The sequence below is a fragment of the Gigantopelta aegis genome, chromosome 1 (assembly GCF_016097555.1).
Source record: "Gigantopelta aegis isolate Gae_Host chromosome 1, Gae_host_genome, whole genome shotgun sequence".
NCBI lineage: Eukaryota > Metazoa > Mollusca > Gastropoda > Neomphalida > Peltospiridae > Gigantopelta > Gigantopelta aegis.
This window is the reverse complement of record NC_054699.1, coordinates 36,957,473-36,972,529: the sequence shown is the minus strand read 5'-3', so window position 1 is coordinate 36,972,529 and position 15,057 is coordinate 36,957,473. Positions and strand designations below refer to the sequence as shown.

The window sequence follows — 15,057 nt, the reverse complement described above, 5'->3', positions numbered from 1 at the left end:
TTTTCTATACAATGTATTTTTACTGTAACTAAAATACAATGAGAATATCTATATATTTGATGGCGATGTATATAATAAATATTTTGCCCTCAGCGGCGTCATACACAGCCCTAGTTTCACTGCACGTGTTCACTTGTTTTGTAGAGATGACCGGCCCCGATCTGGAGCATACAAGAACACAGACAGTCGCCGCCGATACGATGACAGGTAAATCTAACTCAGTGGTGAAGCTCTCGGCTGAGGTGCTTGGGTTGTAGGATCAAATCCACTCAGAGGACCCAACCATTACTCCACTACTGGTATAACTAAGGCCATGGTATGTCCTGTCCTGACTGGAAAAGTGAATATAAAAGATCTCATGTTGATAGATAAATGAAAAATGTAGCGGATTTTCTCCAAAGACAGTATCAGAGTTATCAAACGTTTGATATCCAATAGCCGATGATTAATTAATCAGTTTGCTCTAATGGTGCCGTTAAACAAACACCTTTAAATTAACACCTGAGATATTGTTACTCATGTTAGCCATTCGAATTGTTTGTTTGAATAGAAGTAGGTCGACTTTGACCAATGAGACTAGAAGTGTTTATTCACAAGTGTTAGGGCGAGGTGTGGCCCAGTGGTAAAGTGCTCGCCTGATGCGCGGTCGGTCTAGAATCGATCTCTAACAGTGGGCCCATTGAACTATTTCTCGTTCAAGCCAGTGATCCACAACTGGTTTGACAAAGACAGTGGTCAGTGCTATCCTGTCTGTGGAATGTTGCATATAAAAGATTCCTAGCTGCTGATTGAAAAGAGTAGCCCATGAAGTGGCGACAGCGGGTTTTGTCTCTCAATATCTGTGTGGTCCTTAACCATATGTCTGACGCCCTATAACTGTAATTAAAATTGAGTGCTTCGTTAAAATAAAACATTTCCTTCTTAATTGAGACCTTTTAACATACTTTGTTATGAGGTGGGACATAGCTCAGTGATAAAGCCTTTGTCTGATGTGCGGTCGGTCTGTCATCTATCCCCGTTGGTAGGCCCATTGGGCTATTTCTTGTTCCAGCCAGTGCACCATGACTGGTATATCAAAAGCCATGGTATGTACTATTCTGTCTGTGGGATGGTGCATATGAAAGATCCCTTGCTACTAATGGAAAAATATAGTAGGTTTCTTCTTTAAAACTATATGTCAAAATTACCAAATGTTTGACATCCACTAGCCGATGATTAATAAATCAGTGCACTCTAGTGGTATCATTAAACAAAATAAACTTAAACTTTAACTTTTTACGATGTTTTTACTAACAGAGCTGACCCCCCTCGTCAGGGAGGGCGTTACAGCGAGGAGAGGAGGAAATACGAAGACCGGAAAGACCAGGCCAGGTATTACTGTCATCACAGAACTCCTGGGTGGGGACTCCACTCATTGACCAAGTGTGCAGTTACTCGTAGTTTAAAAATGTGCTGGGGTGTCATGAAACTAACATCCCTTTCCTTTCCTTTCAATATATCCACCAAGTGTTGAAATAACCATATTTTAGACACCAAATAATTGTTGTGTGAAATGTGCTGGGGTGTCCTTTCCTATCCTCTTACTCTCTCTATCAAGTGTTGGAATAACCATATGTTAGCCATTAGTTAGTTATTAAACATTCCTTTCCTCTCTATCAAGTGTTGAAATAATCATGTGTTAGACACCAAATAGCCGTAGTTTAAAATGTGCTGAGATGTCCTTAAAACATTCCTTTCTCTTTCCTCTCACTCGCTACCAAGTGTTGAAATAACCATATGTTAGACACCAAATAGCCGTAGTTTAAAATGTGCTGAGGTGTCCTTAAAACATTCCTTTCCTTTCCTCTCTAGCAAGTGTTGGAATAACCATATGTTAGACACCAAATAGCCGTAGTTTAAAATGTGCTGAGGTGTACTGAAAACATTCCTTTCTCTTTCCTCTCAATCGCTACCAAGTGTTGAAATAACCATATGTTAGACACCAAATAGCCATAGTTTAAAATGTGCTGAGGTGTCCTTAAAACATTCCTTTCCTTTCCTCTCTACCAAGTGTTGAAATAACCATATGTTAGACACCAAATAGCCGTAGTTTAAAATGTGCTGAGGTGTACTTAAAACATTCCTTTCTCTTTCCTCTCACTCGCTACCAAGTGTTGAAATAACCATATGTTAGACATCCTTTAGCCATAGTTTAAAATGTGCTGAGGTGTACTTAAAACATTCCTTTCCTTTCTATCAAGTATTGGAATAACCATATGTTAGACACCAAATAGCCATAGTTTAAAATGTGCTGAGGTGTACTTAAAACATTCCTTTCTCTTTCCTCTCACTCGCTACCAAGTGTTGAAATAACCATATGTTAGACACCAAATAGCCGTAGTTTAAAATGTGCTGAGGTGTACTTAAAACATTCCTTTCTCTTTCCTCTCACTCGCTACCAAGTGTTGAAATAACCATATGTTAGACATCCTTTAGCCATACTGTAAAAACATTTCCTATCTGAATCTACCAAGTTATTTTTTAAAATGTGCATGATGTCATTAAACATTCCTTTCCTTTCTGAATCTACCAAGTTGTATTTTAAAATGTGCATGATGTCATTAAACATTCCTTTCCTTTCCTTTCTCAAATTAGGAAAGAAGATGGCAGAGGTGACAAGGAGAAATTAAAGGTGAGTTGAGATGCAGACCTGTTTCCTGCTCATTCATTGGCTACAGCTACTTGACCCAGTTTAATCCAAAGTAGTATTTTTGTGCATCTCAAATTCAAAAAGTCCAAATTTCTTCCCCATATTATCAATAAACAATCAGTTAACAATTATGATAAGATATCTAGGCATACTGTGAATTTACCAGGATTCCATGCTTCCGCGAATCAAATATTTTGGGTTTGAAGCATAAGATTTTGAGATGGAATCCCAAAATATCTGTTACAGCATTTTATGATTGCAGAAGAAGCCTAAACATTGATATTTTTTTTAAATCCCCCCAATTCAATGCCTGCTAGGTTACTGCTCATAGCGTATTTGATTGGCACAGTTAGTATCTAGTAGTAAAGGAGTGCATGTATGTTTTGTGGTCCGGTATCTGCATGCATGTGTCATTAGATCCCTTGTTCCAGCCAGTGTGTCACGACTGGTATATAAAAGGCCATGGTATGTGCTATCCTGATTGTGGGATGGTGCATATAAAAGATCCCTTGCTACTAATGGAAAAAATTTAACAGGTTTCCTCTCTAAGACTGTGTAGTGATCTCTGAAACTTGCATAGTGATGCAGTACTGAACAAAATGTGCGACAAAATTATTATGAGCCAACAGCTGAGCAAAAGGTCTCCAGTAACATTTTGTTTAGCTAATGGCTCTTGTTTGTGGTAGGCTTAAACCACCAAGGCTGATCATTTCATTTCATTTCAACGTATTTCCGTGCTTATATCCAATTGAGATTCAAGCATGATGTCCTGGGCACACGCCTCCGCTATCTGAGCTGTCTGTCCAGGACAGTGGGTTAGTTGTTAGTGGTTAGTGAGAAACAAGAGGGTGTAGTGGTCTTACAGCTACCAATTGAGTTGTTAAACCTTGCTCTGGGTTGGAGTCGGTACCGGGCTGTGAACTCTGTACCTACCAGCCTTAGGTCTGATGCCTTAACCACGACACCACCGAGGCTGATAATTAAAATAGGATTTCTCATGCATTTATCAAATTACATGCATTCATAGTCATGGTAGTTGAAAAATTGCTCTTTATTTTGTAATTAGTCATTGGAACACCAGATATATGGCATGCTTTAGATGCAGTTTGATATAATTTGTAACAGTTGTATGTATTTTATTCATTTTTTTCATTTCCTTGCCAGGCCAAGGTATGTAGAATATTATTTTTACCCAGTCAACTCACAATTGCTTACACTTGATGTGGAATCAAATTTCTGTGATTTCTTTGTTTTATTTTGCAATGAGTGGTGTTAATGGACTAGTAAATGGTGTGCGTTCTTTCCAAGTACACTCAAGTTCAGATTTAGTTGGTCTTTAAGGGCCCAGTCCCTCCCTATCAAGTGTTTGATTTTGTCTTTAAGGGCCCCAGTCCCTCCCTATCAAGTGTTTGATTTTGTCTTTGTTTAAGAGCCCAGTCCCTCCCTATCAAGTGTTTGATTTTGTCTTTAAGGGCCCCAGTCCCTCCCTATCAAGTGTTTGATTTTGTCTTTAAGGGCCCCAGTCCCTCCCTATCAAGTGTTTGATTTTGTCTTTAAGGGCCCCAGTCCCTCCCTATCAAGTGTTTGATTTTGTCTTTAAGGGCCCCAGTCCCTCCCTATCAAGTGTTTGATTTTGTCTTTAAGGGCCCCAGTCCCTCCCTATCAAGTGTTTGATTGGGTCTTTAAGGCCCCAGTCCCTCCCTATCAAGTGTTTGATTTTGTCTTTAAGAGTCCAGTCCCTCCCTATCAAGTGTTTGATTTTGTCTTTCTTTAAGGGCCCAGTCCCTCCCTATCAAGTGTTTGATTTTGTCTTTAAGGGCCCCAGTCCCTCCCTATCAAGTGTTTGATTTTGTCTTTCTTTAAGGGCCCAGTCCCTCCCTATCAAGTGTTTGATTTTGTCTTTAAGGGCCCCAGTCCCTCCCTATCAAGTGTTTGATTGGGTCTTTAAGGCCCCAGTCCCTCCCTATCAAGTGTTTGATTTTGTCTTTAAGAGTCCAGTCCCTCCCTATCAAGTGTTTGATTTTGTCTTTCTTTAAGGGCCCAGTCCCTCCCTATCAAGTGTTTGATTTTGTCTTTAAGGGCCCAGTCCCTCCCTATCAAGTGTTTGATTGGGTCTTTAAGGGCCCCAGTCACTCCTTATCAAGTGTTTGATTTTGTCTTTAAGGGCCCAGTCACTCCCTATCAAGTGTTTGATTTTGTCTTTAAGGCCCCAGTCCCTCCCTATCAAGTGTTTGATTTTGTCTTTAAGAGTCCAGTCCCTCCCTATCAAGTGTTTGATTTTGTCTTTCTTTAAGGGCCCAGTCCCTCCCTATCAAGTGTTTGATTTTGTCTTTAAGGGCCCAGTCCCTCCCTATCAAGTGTTTGATTGGGTCTTTAAGGGCCCCAGTCACTCCTTATCAAGTGTTTGATTTTGTCTTTAAGGGCCCAGTCACTCCCTATCAAGTGTTTGATTTTGTCTTTAAGGGCCCAGTCACTCCTTATCAAGTGTTTGATTTTGTCTTTAAGGGCCCCAGTCCCTCCCTATCAAGTGTTTGATTTTGTCTTTAAGGGCCCAGTCACTCCTTATCAAGTGTTTGATTTTGTCTTTGTTTAAGGGCCCAGTCCCTCCCTATTAAGTTATTGATTTTGTCTTTAAGGGCCCAGTCCCTCCCTATCAAGTGTTTGATTTTGTCTTTAAGGGCCCCAGTCCCTCCCTATCAAGTGTTTGATTTTGTCTTTGTTTAAGGGCCCAGTCCCTCCCTATCAAGTGTTTGATTGGGTCTTTAAGGGCCCAGTCACTCCTTGTCAAGTGTTTGATTTTGTCTTTAAGGGCCCCAGTCCCTTCCTATCAAGTGTTTGATTTTGTCTTTAAGGGCCCAGTCACTCCTTATCAAGTGTTTGATTTTGTCTTTGTTTAAGGGCCCAGTCCCTCCCTATCAAGTGTTTGATTTTGTTTTTAAGGGCCCAGTCCCTCCCTATCAAGTGTTTGATTTTGTCTTTAAGGGCCCCAGTCCCTCCCTATCAAGTGTTTGATTTTGTCTTTGTTTAAGGGCCCAGTCCCTCCCTATCAAGTGTTTGATTGGGTCTTTAAGGGCCCAGTCACTCCTTGTCAAGTGTTTGATTTTGTCTTTAAGGGCCCCAGTCCCTTCCTATCAAGTGTTTGATTTTGTCTTTAAGAGCCCAGTCACTCCTTATCAAGTGTTTGATTTTGTCTTTGTTTAAGGGCCCAGTCCCTCCCTATCAAGTGTTTGATTTTGTCTTTAAGGGCCCAGTCCCTCCCTATCAAGTGTTTGATTTTGTCTTTAAGGGCCCCAGTCCCTCCCTATCAAGTGTTTGATTTTGTCTTTGTTTAAGGGCCCAGTCCCTCCCTATCAAGTGTTTGATTTTGTCTTTGTTTAAGGGCCCAGTCCCTCCCTATCAAGTGTTTGATTTTGTCTTTAAGGGCCCAGTCCCTCCCTATCAAGTGTTTGATTTTGTCTTTAAGGGCCCCAGTCCCTCCCTATCAAGTGTTTGATTTTGTCTTTAAGGGCCCCAGTCCCTCCCTATCAAGTGTTTGATTTTGTCTTTAAGGGCCCAGTCCCTCCCTATCAAGTGTTTTATTTTGTCTTTAAGGGCCCAGTCCCTCCCTATCAAGTGTTTGATTTTGTCTTTAAGGGCCCCAGTCCCTCCCTATCAAGTGTTTGATTTTGTCTTTGTTTAAGGGCCCAGTCCCTCCCTATCAAGTGTTTGATTTTGTCTTTGTTTAAGGGCCCAGTCCCTCCCTATCAAGTGTTTGATTGGGTCTTTAAGGGCCCCAGTCCCTCCCTATCAAGTGTTTGATTTTGTCTTTAAGGGCCCAGTCACTCCCTATCAAGTGTTTGATTTTGTCTTTCTTTAAGGGCCCAGTCCCTCCCTATCAAGTGTTTGATTGGGTCTTTAAAGGCCCAGTCCCTCCCTATCAAGTGTTTGATTTTGTCTTTAAGGGCCCAGTCCCTCCCTATCAAGTGTTTGATTGGGTCTTTAAGGGCCCAGTCCCTCCCTATCAAGTGTTTGATTGGGTCTTTAAGGGCCCAGTCACTCCTTATCAAGTGTTTGATTTTGTCTTTAAGGGTCCCAGTCCCTCCCTATCAAGTGTTTGATTTTGTCTTTAACGGCCCAGTCCCTCCCTATCAAGTGTTTGATTTTGTCTTTAAGGGCCCCAGTCCCTCCCTATCAAGTGTTTGATTTTGTCTTTAAGGGCCCAGTCCCTCCCTATAAGTGTTTTATTTTGTCTTTAAGGGCCCCAGTCCCTCCCTATCAAGTGTTTGATTTTGTCTTTGTTTAAGGGCCCAGTCCCTCCCTATCAAGTGTTTGATTTTGTCTTTCTTTAAGGGCCCAGTCCCTCCCTATCAAGTGTTTGATTTTGTCTTTGGTTAAGGGCCCAGTCCCTCCCTATCAAGTGTTTGATTTTGTCTTTGTTTAAGGGCCCAGTCCCTCCCTATCAAGTGTTTGATTTTGTCTTTAAGGGCCCAGTCCCTCCCTATCAAGTGTTTTATTTTGTCTTTAAGGGCCCAGTCCCTCCCTATCAAGTGTTTGATTTTGTCTTTAAGGGCCCAGTCCCTCCCTATCAAGTGTTTGATTGGGTCTTTAAGGGCCCAGTCCCTCCCTATCAAGTGTTTGATTTTGTCTTTGTTTAAGGGCCCAGTCCCTCCCTATCAAGTGTTTGATTTTGTCTTTAAGGGCCCAGTCCCTCCCTATCAAGTGGGCCCAGTCCCTCCCTATCAAGTGTTTGATTTTGTCTTTCTTTAAGGGCCCAGTCCCTCCCTATCAAGTGTTTGATTTTGTCTTTAAGGGCCCAGTCCCTCCCTATCAAGTGTTTGATTTTGTCTTTAAGGGCCCAGTCCCTCCCTATCAAGTGTTTGATTGGGTCTTTAAGGGCCCATTCCCTCCCTATCAAGTGTTTGATTGGGTCTTTAAGGGCCCAGTCACTCCTTATCAAGTGTTTGATTTTGTCTTTAAGGGTCCCAGTCCCTCCCTATCAAGTGTTTGATTTTGTCTTTAACGGCCCAGTCCCTCCCTATCAAGTGTTTGATTTTGTCTTTAAGGGCCCCAGTCCCTCCCTATCAAGTGTTTGATTTTGTCTTTAAGGGCCCAGTCCCTCCCTATTAATGTTTTATTTTGTCTTTAAGGGCCCCAGTCCCTCCCTATCAAGTGTTTGATTTTGTCTTTGTTTAAGGGCCCAGTCCCTCCCTATCAAGTGTTTGATTTTGTCTTTCTTTAAGGGCCCAGTCCCTCCCTATCAAGTGTTTGATTTTGTCTTTGGTTAAGGGCCCAGTCCCTCCCTATTAAGTGTTTGATTTTGTCTTTGTTTAAGGGCCCAGTCCCTCCCTATCAAGTGTTTGATTGGGTCTTTAAGGGCCCAGTCCCTCCCTATCAAGTGTTTGATTTTGTCTTTGTTTAAGGGCCCAGTCCCTCCCTATCAAGTGTTTGATTTTGTCTTTAAGGGCCCAGTCCCTCCCTATCAAGTGGGCCCAGTCCCTCCCTATCAAGTGTTTGATTTTGTCTTTAAGGGCCCAGTCCCTCCCTATCAAGTGTTTGATTTTGTCTTTAAGGGCCCAGTCCCTCCCTATCAAGTGTTTGATTTTGTCTTTAAGGGCCCAGTCCCTCCCTATCAAGTGTTTGATTGGGTCTTTAAGGGCCCATTCCCTCCCTATCAAGTGTTTGATTGGGTCTTTAAGGGCCCAGTCCCTCCCTATCAAGTATTTGATTTTGTCTTTGTTTAAGGGCCCAGTCCCTCCCTATCAAGTGTTTGATTTTGTCTTTAAGGGCCCAGTCCCTCCCTATCAAGTGGGCCCAGTCCCTCCCTATCAAGTGTTTGATTTTGTCTTTGTTTAAGGGCCCAGTCCCTCCCTATCAAGTGTTTGATTGGGTCTTTAAGGGCCCAGTCCCTCCCTATCAAGTGTTTGATTTTGTCTTTGTTTAAGGGCCCAGTCCCTCCCTATCAAGTGTTTGATTTTGTCTTTAAGGGCCCAGTCCCTCCCTATCAAGTGGGCCCAGTCCCTCCCTATCAAGTGTTTGATTTTGTCTTTCTTTAAGGGCCCAGTCCCTCCCTATCAAGTGTTTGATTTTGTCTTTAAGGGCCCAGTTTCTCCCTATCAAGTGTTTGATTTTGTCTTTAAGGGCCCAGTCCCTCCCTATCAAGTGTTTGATTGGGTCTTTAAGGGCCCATTCCCTCCCTATCAAGTGTTTGATTGGGTCTTTAAGGGCCCAGTCCCTCCCTATCAAGTGTTTGATTTTGTCTTTGTTTAAGGGCCCAGTCCCTCCCTATCAAGTGTTTGATTTTGTCTTTAAGGGCCCAGTCCCTCCCTATCAAGTGGGCCCAGTCCCTCCCTATCAAGTGTTTGATTTTGTCTTTAAGGGCCCAGTCCCTCCCTATCAAGTGTTTGATTGGGTCTTTAAGGGCCCAGTCCCTCCCTATCAAGTGTTTGATTTTGTCTTTAAGGGCCCAGTCACTCCCTCTTTAAGGGCCCAGTCACTCCTTATCAAGTGTTTGATTTTGTCTTTAAGGGCCCAGTCACTCCCTATCAAGTGTTTGATTTTGTCTTTGTTTAAGGGCCCCAGTCCCTCCCTATCAAGTATTTTATTTTGTCTTTAAGGGCCCAATCACTCCTTATCAAGTGTTTGATTTTGTCTTTAAGGGCCCCAGTCACTCCCTAACAAGTGTTTGATTTTGTCTTTGTTTAAGGGCCCCAGTCCCTCCCTATCAAGTATTTTATTTGGTCTTTAAGGGCCCAATCACTCCTTATCAAGTGTTTGATTTTGTCTTTGTTTAAGGGCCCAGTCCCTCCCTATCAAGATTTTATTTTTGTTTAAGGTGAAGACTTGAGGTCTAATTCACTAAACTCCTGCTATTGGAGTGCTATGCAGAAAGACTTGCAATCACAATGCAATGGTATTTAAAAGAGTTTCAGAAAGCTGTGTGAATTAGGCCCTTGTTTAACAACATGACCAAAAAGCATGCCCCCAACACCTCTTAAAAAATTCTAGATCTGCACCTGACATTGGATATAATGTAAGGTTATTTTTAATAACTATAATAACAGTATCAATTTACAGGCCAGAAGGAGAGACAAAAATTTTATTCCTATTTATAGTAATAAAATATCTATATTATAAAACAAAATAGTCAAAATACTTGGAAATAATTAATTTAAATTACTGCCCCATTAATAGCTAGAACATGAAGTTTACATTTAGACAAAACAGCTGTCGATAAAAAAAAAATATTATTATTTTAAAAAAATATTTATCTTCCCCAGTCCATTTTGACCATGTCAAGGTGCTGTCAATAAATGTTACTTAACAACTGTCAATAAATGTTAATTCACAAAACAGCTGTATTTCTATACAGAGTCCATATTGTCAAAGCTATCTTAGTGCTACAAATAGTAAAACCATCGTAAGCTTTGATGTCACTATAGCGATGTCATAGCCTACGATGGTTTTACAATTTCGTAGTGCTGAGATAGCTTTAGCAATCCCTAGCCAGAATGTCAGACACATGTATCACAGAGTTGCATTCTAAATTAGACAAATCAGATTTCTGTTTTCTCGTTGGGTGTGTTCAATGCATTGTTGTGTGTCCACAGTTAGCCATGTTTTTTGTTTTGTTGTCTTGGATTGTTCGCATGGAGTTTAACATTTTGTTTAGTTGCCCTTCTTTTTTTCTTTTTGCCTTGAATGTTTACGTAGATGGAGAGTAAAATGGTAGACAGGGACAAACCCAAGGAAAGTAAGGAAGTTAAACGAGACGACCAAAAATCAAAGAGAGACAACCAGGTAGATTCTCAGATAAGGGGAGACAACCAGTCCGATTCAAAGGGAGATAATGCTAAGGCCGCTGAAAGTTCAACAGAAAAAGATAGTGACAGGTTGGACAAAGCAGACACTGATGACCGCCGCAGAAGAAGAAAGGTAATGTAGCAGGGCTTGAAATTCATTAATAATCCACTGGACTGACCGAAACCCGATGGAATACTTGTTACGGACTAATGGGGCTTGGTCAATTTTGTAGATCAGGTCTCACCATGAGCATGGAAAATGACGAGTTTTTGTACAATTTGCTTTCTGCTTTTTCCAAATGGAGACACCTGAATCTAGGGTTATGTTTGTTTGATGCTTCAGTATATAAAATATAGCATGGCTAGGAAATGGGTCAAACAAAATGACACCTCACTGTTATGTTGGTCACTTTGATAATTGTATTATTTACCAAAAAAAGATCCAATATTTATTGAATTCAAAGTCAAAATGATGGTGCCAGAATATGCTGTCGTCTGTCTTAGTGACCACAGTTCACCAACTGGAAATCATCACCAGCATGCACAGCAAACAATCTTTATTGTCAGATACTAATTCAGTAAAACCTGTCTAAAACAGACCCTGCCAGGGATCTAATATTTAGACAGGATCTGGTGTTTCAAGGTTCGTGTTTAGACAGGATCTGATGTTTCAAGTTCATGTTTAGACAGGTTCTGGTGTTTAGTGGTTCATGTTTAGACAGGATCTGGGTTTTGGAGGTTTGTGTTTTTCAAATTTCCAAATGTTCAGGACCATGAAACTTGGCTGGTTTTGACAGGATTCTGGTTTGTGAAGGGTCCAGTTTAGACAGGGTTCACTAGTTACTATTAGTTTTTCTTTTTGATGTGCATGCATCTCTTTGTTTTCTTAGCTTTAGTTGCTGTGGTGTATAGAGATGATATGCGAGTGTTTCTATACCCCATCCCATCCTCCACTAAAAGAGATTTTTGATCAATAATTACATTTTGGCTTGACATAAAAGGAAAAGGAAAAATGTGTAGGAAATAGTGAATCCATTTGATATATTATTTTATTTTGATGTGTTGTTAAAACATTGGCGACAGTGTATATTAAAGAGCAATACTGAACTAGAGAGAAGCTGCACAAAGAATGAAATGAGATTTTCTCAAAAGATTGGATCTAAAATACATGTACATACAAACATCCTACAAAACAGATTACCAACTAGTACAAGACTGACAGATGCATAATCAAATATACATGTAGAGTGTGGTAGGATAAACCATGCTGTTGTGCAAATATAATTTCATTCTGCATGGAGCAGACAGCATTCGTTATTATTGCTTTTTGATTTATATTGTATTTTTAACAGTATTTTCAATAGGCGAGACATAGCCCAGTGGTACAGCATTCGCTCGGTGTGGAATCGATCCCTGTCGGTGGGTCCATTGGGCTATTTCTTGTTCCAGCCAGTGCACCACGACTGGTATATATCAAAGGTCGTTGTATGTACTACCCCGTCTGTGGGATGGTGCATATAAAAGATCCCTTGCTGCTAATCGAAAAGACGCCATATAACCGTAAAATACAATGCGTTGAGTGTTGTTAAATAAAACATGTCTTTCTTTCTTTTTTTCAGTATTTTTAATAAATTGCACATAAAAATTTTACATTTTTGTTTTTGCCCAAACATTTTTCCTGTTTTCATCTCAAGCTGAACTGACATGATTGACATTTTGTTTTAGTGTTGACTGGTATCAGCTGTATTAGCTTTGTGACAGTGCTAGTTTTGTCATTTATTAATACTTGCTGTTTGTGTGCAGCACCGAGTTGTGCAGTAAATGGTGCAATAACTGAATCATCATCAATGTATCTATATCGGTACTGCTGTACCGGTACTGCTATATTGGTATCGGTACTGCTATACCGGTATCATTCATTCTTTATTACTATTTTTGTTTTGAAAAGTTACAAACATCATTTGTGAGTTTTTTTGTAAAATTGTAAATTTTTATTATTAAAACATGGCAATATGACGTTAGAATTTCCATCAAAATGCAATATTTGCAAATTAAACAGGATGTTAAGACTGCTTCGTGTGAGTATACGTTACGCCATGTTGCAACAAAATCACTTTTTTCTTCAAATGAAGTCAATCACATTCTAGAAATGAACTCTCCATGTGTAGGCCTAAATGTATATTTATATTATGTATAATCTGAAATTGTACATTTATATTGTGTATAAATTAATTGAAGACATCATGTGCAAACAGATGTTGAGAGTAGCAATGACAATAAGTCTGCATGAATTTAACTTGCACAAAAAAACTCTTCTTGGAGAAAAATGCTTATCTTGTTTAAGAAATTGTGGCAACATCAAGGAATCAATAATATTTAAGGCTGTCCTACACATACATGTAGCTATAGACATACAGACTCCCATTTTTATAGAGGGGCAGTCTGATTTTTGCCTGAATTAAATGAAAATGCCCGAATCTAAATAATATTTATTCATATTAGCATTACTGCCAAACAGCTACATGTGTATATAGGGTTTTAAAGGAATCACTACACATTTTACATTAATTAAAATTAATATTTCGAGTAGAAAGATGAAAATACCTGGAGGAAATGTTTCAGCTCATTTTGAGTGAACATCTTCTGTTTTTGCCCAAATTTTAACATTTGCTTCAGCACTTGGGGTGGGGATTTGCCCAAATATAAGTTCCAGTGTTTCACAACTGTACAGTTAATCGGGATGTGTGATCCATGTTAACAAAAATATCCTTGAATAAGTTGCTCAAAGAAACATTCAAGTACAATTTGTTACAATTAAGTTCCTGGAAGTTGATAAATGTCTGCAAATTAATATTGTTGAAGGGGAATGAGTAAAAAATTACAAAAAGTATCTGAACATTGCTTATGGTTCTATGGTTAGTTAAAAAACCCCAACCTATCACAAATAGCATGTCTTTTGAAAGGATCACAACCACCTTGATGGATCCTTAAGGTTTTTTCCCCCTTCCCAACCAGTGCCCCACAAATTGAATTCGAGGGTTGTGGTATGTGCTGTCCTATCTGAAAATCATATAAAAAAATCTTTTGCTACTAGTGGAAAAGTGTAGCAGGTTTCATCGGATGTCACAATATTGGTGTTTAACACGCAATAGCTGATGATTAATTAATCAATGTGCTCTAGTGATGTTGTTGAACAAACTTCACAGTCACTTTATCAGAATTATCAAATATTTGACATTCAATAGCTGGTGATTAATTAATCAACGTGTTCTTATATTATAAAAAAGCCCATCTTTTAAATGTTTAAATAACCAATGATTAATGAATAAAATGTGCTGTAGTGGTGTCACTCAACAAAAACAAGCTTTAACTGGTGTATATGATCTATTTGACAGGACCGACCAGAGCGTCCGATCTACGTGCCGAGAAAGGCGTTGGAGAGACAGAAACAAGAAGCGGCTAAACAGGTGGACGGATCCAGGGGCGAAGGTGAAGGTGACAAGGCTCCCAGTTCAGATTCAGAGAAAGGTCAGAGTTCAGAAAAAACTGACGTTACTGACAAAGGTCAAGATGAAAAAGAACCTGGTGCTGAGAAAGGTCACGGAGACAACATACAAGAGTGAATAATGTTTCTTTTGTATCAGCGTTGGACGGTCTTCAGTTCGAAGGCAAATGACACCATCAAGTGTCGGATGATCTTGGTTAGTTTGTCCAAAGGTCAAGCAGAAAAGATATCTTGTACAGATTAAGGTGACAACATACAAGAATATTTTGTTGGTGCAGTCATTAAGTCAAATAAAAAAATATGTGTGCTTCTGGATACATGTGAATTTTTTCTTTTTGGGTTGGTGAAAAAAAAAAAAAAAAATTCTTCTCCAAGACTTTACATAAAAATCACCAAATATTTGACATCCAATAGCCGAAGATTAACAAATCAATCTGCTCTAGTGGTTTTGTTAAACAACATACTTGAACTCGATTCCAGCAACTTGATATTTGTTCCAGCTTACAGTATTATCAACTAGATGGTTGATGGTTATCGAAGTATATTGTCTGGTAACCCATGTACAGGCTACCACAAAACACACACCTGGGAAATATACAGTTATCATTTACATTAAAACCTTCAGAGATGTTAATGCTTTATTTATTCGTATCACTGGTTTTATTGTTCAAGTATGTGTATTATGAATAAACACAACTGATTAACATATATGCATTGTTGTTTTTGTTTAATCAAATGTTGTTGAGAACAGAGTTCCATTTACATTGTTTTTGGGACATTCCTGGCAATCACTGTCATTCTCAACTTATTTTCATGCTGGTTTTACAAAATAAACAAATTTCAAGGGAGAGAACTCTGAGGTATTTAAGGCATAAGATGGACCCTTTTCAGTTATCCCAGTGGGATATTTACTGTCCCAACCAGTAACCCTAATTTGGAACATGTATATCAAAGCCATGATGTCTTATCATGCCAATTATTACCAAATGTTTAATATGCAGCAACCAACGATTAACCGATCAATGTGGTCTGGTGATAGTTAAACAAATGCTTTACTCAGCCTTTTCAACAAAAAACACCAACCC

General features: G+C 39.6%; 1 protein-coding gene across 3 annotated transcripts in view; it reads left to right on the top strand.

Annotated features, from left to right (window-relative positions):
- The window catches only part of LOC121374509 (regulator of nonsense transcripts 3B-like), a 38,303-nt gene extending 23,623 nt beyond the window's left edge, over positions 1-14,680 (top strand). The window contains exons 9-13 of one of the 3 annotated variants that reach the window (XM_041501614.1): positions 145-207; positions 1,297-1,371; positions 2,635-2,671; positions 10,379-10,600; positions 13,863-14,680. In XM_041501614.1, the coding sequence (XP_041357548.1) occupies positions 145-207; positions 1,297-1,371; positions 2,635-2,671; positions 10,379-10,600; positions 13,863-14,090 (625 nt within the window). In that variant the 3' untranslated portion in view covers positions 14,091-14,680. Of the gene's footprint in view, positions 1-144; positions 208-1,296; positions 1,372-2,634; positions 2,672-3,853; positions 3,860-10,378; positions 10,601-13,862 lie in introns of all 3 variants that reach the window. The other 2 variants (XM_041501620.1, XM_041501628.1) reach the window with 2 other exon arrangements.
- The last annotated feature ends 377 nt before the right edge of the window (positions 14,681-15,057 follow it).